The sequence below is a fragment of the Stenella coeruleoalba genome (assembly GCF_951394435.1).
Source record: "Stenella coeruleoalba genome assembly, chromosome: 15".
NCBI lineage: Eukaryota > Metazoa > Chordata > Mammalia > Artiodactyla > Delphinidae > Stenella > Stenella coeruleoalba.
This window is the reverse complement of record NC_137161.1, coordinates 84,337,714-84,350,241: the sequence shown is the minus strand read 5'-3', so window position 1 is coordinate 84,350,241 and position 12,528 is coordinate 84,337,714. Positions and strand designations below refer to the sequence as shown.

The 12,528-nt window shown below is 62.5% G+C and overlaps 1 protein-coding gene across 8 annotated transcripts in view; it reads right to left on the bottom strand.

Moving 5' to 3' along the window:
* TNRC18 (trinucleotide repeat containing 18) overlaps positions 1 to 12,528 on the bottom strand; it is an 83,712-nt gene that overhangs the window by 49,781 nt on the left and 21,403 nt on the right. For 5 of the 8 annotated variants that reach the window (XM_079944703.1, XM_079944706.1, XM_079944705.1 and 2 more), the window contains 5 exons: positions 11,999 to 12,154; positions 9,602 to 9,727; positions 7,426 to 9,150; positions 583 to 685; positions 102 to 307 (listed from right to left, as the gene is read on the bottom strand). In XM_079944703.1, coding sequence (XP_079800829.1) covers positions 102 to 307; positions 583 to 685; positions 7,426 to 9,150; positions 9,602 to 9,727; positions 11,999 to 12,154 — 2,316 coding nt within the window. The remainder of the gene's footprint in view (positions 1 to 101; positions 308 to 582; positions 686 to 7,425; positions 9,151 to 9,601; positions 9,728 to 11,998; positions 12,155 to 12,528) is intronic. The other 3 variants (XM_079944707.1, XM_079944709.1, XM_079944710.1) reach the window with 1 other exon arrangement.

The following is a 12,528-nucleotide window of genomic DNA, read 5'->3' as shown; positions in this document are numbered from 1 at the left end:
GCAGTGAGGGAGCTGAACTACGGGGAAGAGAGGAGGGGTGCTGTCCCTGCACCAGCACGTCAGGCCTCCCAATCCCGGCCCACCGCCGCCCTCCCGCTCACCGTAGGGGTGTCCAGCGAGCCACATGGACGTGCTGCCCGAGCGGGGCAGCCAGGGGTGCGTGGCCAGGTGGGCCGCAGGGTCAGCGGACCAGCGACCGGAACCTGCCAGTGCCGGGCCCCCGGTCACCATGAGGTTGGGGTTCAGGCCGTTAGCAGCACAGCTGGTGGGGTGCAGGCGGGCCAGGTCAGCCAGCTCCTTACTTTCTCTGGAAGCGAACAGGGGCGTCAGGGACAGGCCGGACGGCCCCAGGGGCGGGTGGGAGAGAAGGGGTACCGCCCCAAGTCACCGGGGGACACCAGGCTACTGCTGGGCCGACTCTGCACCCGGTGGACAGAAGAGCCAGCTGGGGCTCGGCAAAGGGCCCCCGGGGCCTTCCTCGGGAGGGTGTCCCACACTCTCAGGACCACCCCGCAGCCAGGTAGGGTCATCCACCCTTGCCTTGGGGCTCCCAGGCCCTCCCGGGCTGCCCCAGGCCCTCACCTGAGCAGCTTCTCCTGGTCCCGGTCCAGCCGCGCCCCAAGCAGCCGCTCCTCCCGGTGCCTGGCCCGCTCATCTCCACAGTCCTCGTCGGCTCGGCTGTGCCCTGGGTCAGGGGGACAGGCAGGAAGTGAGGTCCACTCAGGGCCCCAACAAGCCCTCAGCATCTGAGCGGTTCCCTCACCCTGGCCGGACGCCCTCCGTGCCCAGAAACATCCCTCCATCGCCCCTCAAAGAGCCTACCTGGAACTCGCACAGGTAACCGGGATATTGCAGTAAAACATCGTAACACAGATCGAGTAACAACGGGGTGTGAACCGAGTGGCATTCGCTGACACGGTTTCACTACTTTATCACCGGAAAGGCAGGTTCTGGGAGAGGTTAGGATGGAGGGGAAACCACAACCCAAAAGAGCGGTCGCTATTCAGAAGCAGAGCGAGGCCCAGGCCGCGGGAAATCAGCCTCCCCCCGAGGCCCCGTCATGGTTCTGTCTGCTGCAGACCTGTGGCTGATCTTTTCAAAATCAAGACGGAAAAGTGAAACCAGAGAACGCTATGTGTGTGTGGGCGAGTGGAGGATATGCGGGCTGCCATCCGGCTCACCCACCCTTGTCCTGGTGCCCAGGGGACGTCCCTCGACCCATGGCTGGTCCAGCTGCACCTTCCGTGAGCTCCCCGCCTTCCCCAGAGCAGAGAAGGCAGGTCCTCAAGTCCCGGCCAGTTCTGCAGGGGCAGGAGCTCGTGGAGGGCACCCAGGGTCCAGCCCTCCTCGCCCCACCTGCCCCACTCTTCCTGGACGTTTTCTACTCCATACGACGGAAGGCAGCACGCGTGTGGCCGCCCCGGGCCGGCTAGGGCCCAGGAGGCGGGCGCTATCACCAGCGGCAGAAGCCACTCAGCTGGCAACTGAGACTCTTCTAGACCGCCGAGGCTGGACTAACTCCTTCTCTAGGGTCAGTCATGCTGGACTGGTGTCCTCCCACCCAGGTCTCGGGAGGTACGCCCGGGGAGGAAGCCGTCCCCAGGGCCCCGGACCTTATCGGTTATCACCCTGCTGGAGACAAGCGTCCAGGGCCACCTTGCCAGGGCCCCCAGCAGTCCCCACATTCATGGTCCTCGTGGGCGGGGACCCAGCTTGGAATGCGGCCGTCGAGCATCTCCCCATCGTTTCTCCCCTCCTGCACCCCCATCACCAGGAGCTCCGGAAGAACAGAGCCCCCAGGAGAGGCTCAGGGATGCAGGGGCTTCTCCTTCCCCTTTGGGAAGGTGGAAACCCACAGCCCCAGAACAAAGAAGAGAAGCCCACGGGGAGGGGCAGCCACACAAGCCCACGTGCCCGATGGACCACGCACACCGGGCGGGGGGGGGGGGGCAGGCAGCCTGAATCAGGGAGGGTCGCATCCCGAGAGGCAGCTGGAGATGGGCCAGGGGCCACCGGGGGCGAGTCTGCAAGTTCCAGAAGCCACTGGAGCGACAAGGAAGCAGCGTGTGTGGTTAAGCAGAGAAAAGCCAGCGAGTTGGGGCACCGTCAGGGTGGGAGTGGGCGAAGGAGTCTTCTTGCCGACCTGGTCCCCGTGGGTCACACAGGTGCGTCCCAGGCGATCCATTAAGTCACCCCATGCAAGCCCTGAGCCGACTCTTGAGCCAACGCCCGGTCCCCACGACTGTTCCAGCACATGGCAGGAAGTGCAGGAAGCAGAGGGGAAAGGCGGGAGGCGGGAGAACAAGCCCGCGCCAACTCGGGGTGAGACCCAGTGAGGGTGTCCCGGCCTCCAGTGTCAATGTGGTTCCCAAATCCAAGGGGACCCTGAGCCCGCCCACCCCCTCTATGAAGGACTGGAAGGGGCCCTGCTTGTGGGCCCCCCTCCCATCCCGGGCTTTCAGGCAGGGCCATCCAGAGTCCTTCAGCTGGACTGCGAAACCAGAGCATGTGTCTGAGCTTCCTTCTCCTGCAGGGATGGCCTCCCAGGCCCGCAGAAACCCCGAAGACCCTCCCGCCCACTGGCCACGCCGGGGTGGCAGACAGGCTTTGGCACAGAGCTCCTGGTGCCCCCAGAAGGGACAGGCATCTGCAGTGTGGCCTGCCCCCAAGACCTCTGTCCTCAGGCCTGGTGCCTCTCCACTGCCCTGGCTGTCACCACACAGGCCCTCAGGGGCTTCCCACCCTAGGTGCCACCTGCACCAGAAACCTGTATGCAGGCCCGCCCACCTGGGAGCACCCACCACCCCCAGGGTCACTCACGCCAGAGCCCCAGACCGCTCCCTCCAAATACAGTTGATCTCCAAAGAAATGGGACATGCCCTCCACCACCTCGCCCCGGGGCACCACCCTCGTCCTCCTGCTCCAACCTGCTCCCTCTAATCCCTGCTCACACCTGTCCCTCCTACGGAGGGCCAGCCCCATGGAACCAAGCCCCTGGGCCTGACTCATGCTGCCCAGCTGTCCCCTCCAGTGTACCCCCACAGCCTCTCTGCCCTCCAGTCACACTCAGGGCCACACACGCTATTCCCTCCACCCAGAGTGCCCTTCCTCTGTACTACTCAGCCTCCCCAGAAAGAGCTCAGCTCATATGCTACCTCCTCCAGGAAGCCCTCCCAGACCACCTCTCCTCTCTCATGCTCCCTTATTTGTCTCCCTCACAGCACTGAGCACAACACACAGCTGTTTTGCTTGTTGGTTGTTCACCATCTGTCTCCTCCTCAGACTGTGCATTGCTCTGGTTTGAGCAGTCACACTCCTGGCTGTCTACCTCTCTCCTGCACAATGCCTGACACAGAGGAAGCTGCTCAGCAAATACGTGGGAAGTGAATGAATGAATTCATGAGGATAGCTAGAGGAACAGTGAGCTATGCAGACAGAACAAACGGCAGGTGCAAAGTCCCTGAGGCAGGAGCGTGCCAAGGGGGCCACGGTGGTTGAAGAGAGTAATAAGGAAGAGAGGGTGCAGGTGAAGAGCGGGGTACAGGCCGTGGGAGGGAATATGGCTGAGATTCTGTTCAAGGTAAAAGGAGAAAGCCAGAGGAAGCTCTGAGCAGGGATGAGACATGATCTGACTGAGGTTTTGAAAACCAACCTCCCTCCAGCCCCCTGTGGACAAGCGAACCAAAGGGCCCATCGCCTCTCTGTGCTGAGCTCCAGGATGGCAAGGGACCAGCTCCTCCAGCAGGGAGGCGTGTGGGGCAGAGGGTCAGCTGCTCCGAGGTCCCACACACCCAGGACCCCTTCACCCCAACCCTCGAGGCACGAGCTCTGGAGACGTCCAACATTTCAAAGCCGCCTGTGTGCCCAGCAGGGCCCAGGGCCCTCTCCATACACACACTCATTCAGTGGTCATCAACCCAGGAGGGGGGTTCCAGCCCTCAGCCCGTCCCAGATGAGGAAACCGAGGCACAGGAAGGGCACAGGAAGGGTAGCTACCCAGGTCGCACCACCGACCGACAAGGAGGCATCAGGCTAGCATCGCGGTCTGACCGGGTCTTCCTGACCACCAGGGTGCACACCCCTCCACACACAGAGCCCGCACAGGGTGGGCGCTGGTGAAACAGCAGCACTACTGCCGTCACCCACCTGCAGCCCCGCCCCAGGGCCCACGTCCCCAGCACTGACAGCCCCTCCGTGGGTCACATGCTCTAATCCGGCCGTCACGGCAGAGGCTCAGGCTAAGGCCTGGTTCCCATGGCAACTCCCTCCCAGACTCCGTCTGAGCATTTCTGCAGATATGGCGACCACCAACTCCGGCCAATTCTGTGCTTTCCAGAGTCTGGGGGTCAATACCACCGCTTACACCCGATGCAACCCCAGCTCTGCCCGGTATGATGGGCAGCAGGGCGGGGTGGGGGCACCATCAGAGCCCCCCAGATTTGGTCCCCAATTCGACTCCACCATAGAGGTGATAACGGGCAAGACAAAGAGATGGGAGGCACAGGTCTGGGCTTAAGGGTTCAAGTTCAGCCCGCCTCTTCTAGCCGGGTGACCCAGGGCGAGTCACCTCACCTCCACAGGCCCTGCTCTCCCATCTGTGAAGCTGGGAGAATAAGAGATCCACCAGGAAGAGCTGGTGGCCGGGGCTACGTGGGGCTGCCTGCACACGGCCCCCTGCTACACGGCAGGGAAGGTGCTGGTCTGCTGGCCTCTCGGCGTGGGCACTGCTGTCTGGGGTTCACAGGTGTACGTGAAGCCCGCCCTTCATCCATCTCAGGGTGCAAGACCCCTGTAGCCAGACCAGACCCTGGGTGAGCCCTCGGGGCATTTCCCATAAAAGGATCTCGGGCTCATGGCAGAAGCTCTGAGCCCTTAAGGCCCTGAATGGGAACAGAGAAAAGGAAGGCCTGTTTACGAAGCACCTACTACGAGCGCCTCGGCCCACCTGGCGTCAGGGAACGAGGAGGCCCTCCCTAGCGCCACGTAGTAAATGGGGACACCAGGGGCCAGAGGACTCAGGCCTCAGGTTCAAGGTCACGCAGCTGCAAAGGGCAGAGCCTGGATGTGAACTCACTGACAGGCAGAGGGCTCACTCCACAAAGTAGGAGCCGGGAAGTCGGGAAACCCAGGAGCCCCGGGGCTGGCAACAACCACTCAGCTGGGGTAATGCCAACTTCTCCCCTCCCCCAGGGTCGTCCAGATTGGGGAAAAATCACCACTTCTCACAGGCATTTTTTTTTTAAGGAGAGTAAGACTCCACTCACTTTCCACTGGTCACCGGCAAACAGAAAGGCAGTCTCAGCCCAATAATTCCTGAAGGTCTCATCCCAAACTGCCCCATCCTCTCTCTCTCTCCCCTCCCCCCGCCCAGACACTTGCACACACATACACACTCACACACACACATTCTCACCTGCACTCTCTCACACACACTCCCTCATACACATTCTCCCCCACACACTCACAACCCCATGGACACAGGTCCCTTGGGCACGGCCAGGTACTCTGGGCACCAGGATGAGTTCTGGGGACCGTGAGTCCTAACTGGGGTGTCATATCGTGTCACACGAGCATTCTTCTAAAAAAAGGACCCCAAAAGATCTTTTGCCAACCTAGTGAGCGGGCTTCTCCACCACCCAGCCGGCCACCTCCTAGCCAAGGGCCAATGCCCAGGCTTTGAATCCCAGACTAAGGCAGGGCCTCCTGTGAGCCCCTGGGGTCCGAGGACGGGCCTCCCTTGGCTCCAGGGGGGCTCCACACGGAACAGTGGGCTCAGTTCAACAAACATTCCCTAGGACATCACTTGCTCTGAGCCTCTGCAGCTGCGGTACATTCAGATGGGCAGTGACCGGGCGAGACCCAGGGCAGCCTAGAGCCTTACCAGGCTTCCTCTGGGAGAGCAGGGCTGGGGCTACGGGTCTAGGAAGCAGCTGTGACAGGACGCAGCACTGGCCGCTCACTGTGGACGGACGCTGAAGCCCAGGCAGGAGTCAGTGCAGGCGGGCGCAGGAGGGCCAGGCTCAGGGAGGGACGGGGACACAGGGGACGTGCACCCAAGATGCCTGTGTATCTTGGAGAATCTAGGAGGCGCAGGGAAGCCGGTCGCACGGGGCCGCGATGTGAGCCAAGCCTGAGCTTGCAGCTGGCGCGTCTGGGAGCGAACTGGGGGCGGGGACAGAGACTCGGGGAGGAAACCCAGGCCGACTGTTAAAAAGTCACATGAGCTAGGGGCAGCGGGACACAGCCTTCCTTCCGGGGCCCTTACCCCAGCCTGCCAACACCCCACACCTCAACACACTGACCACGGCCTGGTGCAGCGGGGCAGCCTCAGGGCCTGACCCACAGGTGAGGCCCTTGGCTCAATCCTGGGCTCTCTCTGGGCAGCCCAAGTCCAGAGTTCCAACCAAAATGCCGCAAACAGCAACTCTCCAAAATCTCAGGAAGGAGTCCAATGGCAAAATATGCCAGGGACAAACGGAAATGTAACCAATCAGCCGAGTTCTGGAAAGATATTCAACTTTACTAATAGTTAAAACACACCATTCCTCCCTACTGAACTTAACGACGATTGTTTGGGTTTTCTTTAGTAACGTTAAAACACGATTCTGAGGAGTCTAAAACAAAACAGACTGCAAACAAGCATATAAACTCTCTACCTACCTAAGAAGTCACAAAGGCATTCAATGTCGAGACCACAGGAATGCCGAGGCCCTAGTTGCCATCCGTCACACTCAGTCACTCATTCACTCACTTACCAAACACCTACTATGCGCCAGGTACTGGGAACGCTGAACTAGGTTAAGTAAGGCACGGTTACCTCCCTCAAGGACCTGGAATTGAAAGCTTAAAGCTAATTTATTCGTAGGAATCTATTCTTAGAAAATGACTCAAAGTATCAGCGAGGCCGCAAGGCATGAAAGTATTCAAAGTAACTTCCTAAACACAAAAACATCAAAGAAGGGAAAACTAAAATGCCACGAGGGAACGGCTAACTGAGCTACAGTGCATGCTCTGGACAAAACACCAAAGACCATTAAAAATGATACTTATAAAAAGTTGGCAAAAGCAAGAGCCCACCCACAAGGGAAAAACACAAGGCCCGAGATCACAGTGCACTGGAGGCTCTGCGGATCAAACGGGAAAATGAATCTGCGGAAAGAGCTCCAAGTGTTCAGGGTGGTGGAAAAAATCTAACGGTCCCTTTTCTTCTTTCTCCTCTCCTGCATTTTACACATTTTTCTATGTGTGTGACAGAAAAAGCAATAAGTTTTAAACAGCAGCCAGAGCCCACAAGGGGGATAAAGGACAAACAGTACCAGGAAGGTGGGGGAGAGGGGTGCAGAAGGCGGGTAGAAGCAGTGAGCAAAGGTGGGGAGGTGAAGGGGGAAGAAAAGGTGAGGGGTGGGGGTGGGACCCGGGACCCACCTTTGACGTTGCTCAGAGACAGGGAACGCTCCTGGTCCGCCAGCCCAGGCACCAGCCGGCCACTGCCACTGTCCTTCTGCCGGGCCACGGCCACCGCAATGCCCACGGGTGGGTGTCGCACCTCTGCCTCACCCTGGGCACCGGAGCCCTCGCGTCCGAAGGCCTTGGCGCTCTCGGGCCTCTCCGGGTCCCGCTTCAGCTGCCGGCCCCCAGCCGCTGCAGGGCCCGCGGGGTGCGGGAGGCGGGCCTGGGCGCGTGGGGCAGCGGTGGGAGCGGGCTCGGGCTTCATGGTGCCCAGGCCTCCGAAGGGGCTCTTCTTCCCACAGCCGCCGGGACGCACGGCCACGGCCTCGCGGGCAAAGCTGCCGCTGTATTTGATGAGGCTCTGCATGGCCGAGGCCTCTCCCGGCCCGTGGGCCGCGGCGTGCAGGTCGGCGCCCGGCCTGGCGCAGGTGGCCCCGGCGCGGGGCAACGCGCCCCCGGGGTCCAGGTAGGCCTTCTTGGAGGCGGCGGCAGCGGCAGCCTCCTCCTCGGCACGGCTGGCGTGGTGGTGCTGCGCGGCCAGCACGGCCATCTGCGTCGTGGCGAAGTTGCCCAGCTCGAAGGGTTTCCATTTGTGCTCAGGGCCGGCGGGCGGGGGCGGCCGCCCTGGCTCTAGGCCGAAAAGCTTGGCTGCCTGCTGGGAGGCGGAGGCGACAGCGGGGCCGCGCGGGGCGCGCTCGCACGGCCGGGGCTCGGCCTCGGGCTTGAGCAGCTCCTTGGCGGGGAGGTAGGCCCGGGGGTCCGGGGAGGAGCGCGCGGCCCGCGCCGGTGGGGCCTCGGCGGGCGGCGGCCGCTTGAGCGAGCGGATCACGGAGCTCTTCTCGCGGAGGCTCTCGGGTCGGTCCGGGGGCGGCCTTGGAGAGCCGGGCGGGGCCTGCAGGACGCCGGGCCTGCCCGCCTCGCGCTCCCGGGTCCGGGCGTCACGCGCCTGCGACGCGATCTGGATGGGCCCTGGGCGCTCGTCAAAGGCCTCCACGGAAGGCACGAAGGTGGGCGCCACCACACGGTGCTCACGGCCCGCCTCACGCGCGGCCGCCACGGGGAAGATGGTGTAGACGCCGGCGGGGGCGGGCTGCGGTGCGGCGAAGGCCCCGGAGGCGGCGGGGGGCGCAGGCGGGCCCTTGCTTACGGGCGGCGGCGGGAGCGGCGAGGGGCAGGGGCAAGGCCCCGGCAGCAGGGCCTCTGCGCGCCGCAGCCGTGCGCTCTCGTCCTGGCGCGCAGTCTCCTTAGAGCCGCGGGCCGCCTCGGCCACCAGTGCGGGGAGACCCGCGTCCCCCGCGCCATTGCAGAGGCTCAGCGCCGGTGGTGGCAGCGGCGGCGGGTTCTTGCCCTTGGACTCGGTGGTGGCCGTGCCCGGTGCCCGCGGGGGCCCGGGCTCGGCCAGGAAGGGCGACAGGCGCTCCGGGAGGCGCGGGGGCCCGCGGTCCTGGCGGCCCTCCGCCCGCGCCTCTTGGGTCAGGTCCACCACGCCGCGGGGCCCCGCTGCCTCTTCGCGGGCCCGCGGGTCCTTCTTGCCGAACAGTGGGGGCGGCTCCCCGCCGCGGCCCATCCGGTCCTTGGCTGGACCTTCCCGAGAAGAGCCTTTGGTCGAGGCGCCCGACGAGTGGCCGCCTGGGGTCCTGGAGGAGGGCGCATGGGAGTGCAGGGCACCCGGAGCTCCAGGGGCGGGCAGGTAGAAGCCGTCTGCAGAAAAGAAAGAGCGCAGCCCGTGAGCGAGTGCCCCCTCTGCCGGGGGAGAGGGAAGGGAGGCCCCAAAGGGTGCCCTAGACCCCAGGGCAAGGAGGAGGGCCATGCACAGCGCAGCCCCAGGAGAGGGCAGGCTCTGGAAATGGATAAAACCAAGCTGAAACCCCGCCCTGGCCACCTACTAACCTTTCTGAGCCTCAGTTTTCTCATCTGTTTAAGGGGGAGAGGCCAGAATTAAGAGCTGCCCAGAGGGCCCAACAGGATTAGATGAGGGCCGGACAACTAGAAGGTTCCAGGAGGCTATGGGTGGGCCCAGAAAGCCTGTGGGGGCCCTTGGGGGCTGGGGTCTCGGGAAACACAGCTGAGATGCTGCCTGGAGTACTGGGTAGTGGTCCCTCCCAACCTCATTCCGCAGCTCCCCCCAGTCTCCCCACTCCTGCCCTCTGACCTTTCTGGGTATCGAAAATGCTGGGCTGGCCCAGCTGGCTGAGGAGGGGGCTCCCGCTGCTGGGGGGCTCCAGGTGGTTCAGGTGGAGGTAGGATGGGTACAGCCCGCTGGGCAGGTGGGAGAAGCCTGCAAGAGAGAAAAGAAGCCAGCTGGGACACCTCATGCCTCCCACCGGGAGCTTACTTCCACCCTCTCTGCTTCTTGGAAATAACGTGTCTTGGCTGTCAGCCCCCTGGTGCTGGGAGCCCTGAGGTCTACCACCAGCTCCCACAGCAAGGATTGCCCCCTCCCAATCCTGGCACTCCAGTCCCCGGCAGCCCCCAGGGGCTAGGGCTCTCCAATCCCCCAGGAAGAGAATCAAATTGGACCCAGTGCAGGGCAATGAGGATGATGAAGATAGATGGCAGTTCTAATCACAGACCAAACCCTTTCAACTGTTTTGCCTTTGTTATTTAAATTTCAAAGGAAAATAACCTGTGAGGCAAATACTCTTAATATCCCCGTTTTACAGATGAGAAAACTGAGGCTCAGAGAGGCCCACTTGCCCGAGGTCCCCCAGCAGAGGAGCCTAGCTCTGAACTGAGGTCACCAGAACTCTTAACCTCAGCCCAACATGGACCCAGTTGAGTGGTTTACTGGCTTAACTTCTCTGCTGTGTGACGCCAAGCAGGTCTCTTGCCTTCTCTGAACTTCAGCCTACCCAGCATCTCCAGCTGCTGGGTCTCCCAGGCAGGTGCTTCTAGGAAAGAATTCCTCCTGCCAAGGGTCCTCCTAACCTCCCACAACCCCCTCCACCCCACCAGTGATGCCCCAGAACCAGGGCCTTACACGGTGCAGAAGACAGGAAACGGAGGCCACAGAGAAAGAAACAAGAGGCCTGAAAGAGTACACAAGGAATGGAGGCCCAAGAGCCATTCACCAGGGCCAGGAAGGCCAGACAGGTGAGCAGGTGCCGGGGCAATGGAGGAGGATCCTGCCTTTCCTGGGCGGTGGGTCCTACAGGACCTCAGACCCACTGGTGATCCATCCCTGAGGGACTTGGGTCCCCCATGCCCCCCAGTCACTCCCTCTGAGGCCAGAGATGCAGGACCCGTCCCTGGCCACACTGGGCGCACATCTTCACCCACAGCCCCACAGGACAATTACATTAACAACAATCACAAGACGATAAGGAACACCTGATAGACGTTATCTCGCTTCATCACTGAAACAACACTCCCAGGTAGGCACTGGTTCCCACTGCCTTCCCATCTGTAAGATGGGCATAATGGTCCCTCCTCATGGCCTGTTCTGAGGGTAAAGTGAGCTCAAGTATGCAGTTCTTTGCGCATAGGAAGGACACCGCATCGTTTGCTATCATTACTATCATTACCGGTATCTGCCGGCAAAGGAGAAAAGGGAGTCAGGTTGATGCCACACGGGCACCAGAGGCAGCCTCTGCCCTTCAGGCCCCTCGAGCACCCCCGCTCTGGGCTGGTGGAAATGGGAGGCTCAGATGGGACCCCAGCCCGGAAGGACTGCCCGCCATCCCAGACCTAGAGGCAGGATCGCCCCTCCGTGCGGGGCACACACAAGTCAGGACAAGGACGGAAGCACTCAGTGACAACTGGCACAGAGAAGGAAGTAGGGAGACAGTGGGCGGCGAAAGGCCCAGGAGAGCCTGAACCCGCAACAGGCGCCCGACCCGGGAGCACCCCAGGACACCCAGGAGGCAGCAGGAGCGAGCGAGCACCCAGCATCTAAACTCCACCGGAGCCCAAGGTGGAGGATGAACTCAGAGTCCCCCAGGCCCATTCCTTCACTGACAGAGGGGAAACTGAGGCTCCACGGAGGCCCAGGGTTTGCTCTGGGCTGGCAGGAAGCCAAGCCGGCAGACCTCCCCACAGTTAGGGGCGTCACCGCAGAACAGCAACAAGAGAGCCCAATGGCACCTGGTCCCACTGCTCCCACAATGACAATCACTGACGAGCTGACTGCATTGAGGAGACAGCGGACAGCAGAACAAACCAGACCCTGCCCTCAGAGCTCAGTGGCGGGGAAACAGGTATCTCATGAAAAAGGACACAGAAGAATGTGTCATCACAAGTGGGAGGTGGAACCGGGGTGGGGTGGGGGGCGTGTTTGAGCCAAGCCCTGGAGGAGGAACAGGAGATAGCCAGTGAGCTGCGGTGCAGGGCTGCAAGTGGAGGGAACAGCACGTGTAAAGGCCCTGGGACAGCGCCAAGAGGGAGCGCTGAGCATCTGAAGAACAGCAGGGAGGCTGGATGACCAGAGCTGGGCCCCGCAGGCCACCGCATGGAGGAGTGGCCGTGGAGACAGAGGGGAGGCGGCAGACTTGAGAAGTGCTGGGGACAGCGGCCCAGCGCCCTCGGCCCGCCCGCCTGGCTCGCTCCTTACCTTCGTGGGCATGGGCGGCCCACAGCTGCACCATGGGCAGGTTGCTGGGGGTGGGGGAGCGGAAGGAGAGGTCAGAGGGCAGGGGCACCGGGCTCCCATGGGATGAGGCCGAGGGCCCCATCCCGCTGGCCACAAAGCTGCCCAAGAAGGCCTCGCCTGCAGAAAGAAGGGGGGCTGTCAGGCAGCCACCAGGCCACCGCCGCCCAGCCCGCCGCCCAGAGATCCCCGCCTCTCCCTGCTTCTCGAGGCTGACACTGGCAGGGAGACCAATCAAACCTCCTCCGCCCAGCCCCACCCCAGCCCCTTGGACTCAGGACCACCCTGAGTCAACTCAGCCAGACTCAGGGCTTGAGAAAACCGCCCAGTAAGAGCCCAGATGCCTCCAGGGCACCCGACACTGGCAGAAGGGCGTTACCATCCCCAGACCAGAGGGGGTATGGTTCTTCCCACCTGCACCCGAAAGCTGAGGCTCGGTGCGGGGCAGGGGCCTCCGGAGGCCACAGAGTGACGAGGTAGAAGGGGGCTCAGGT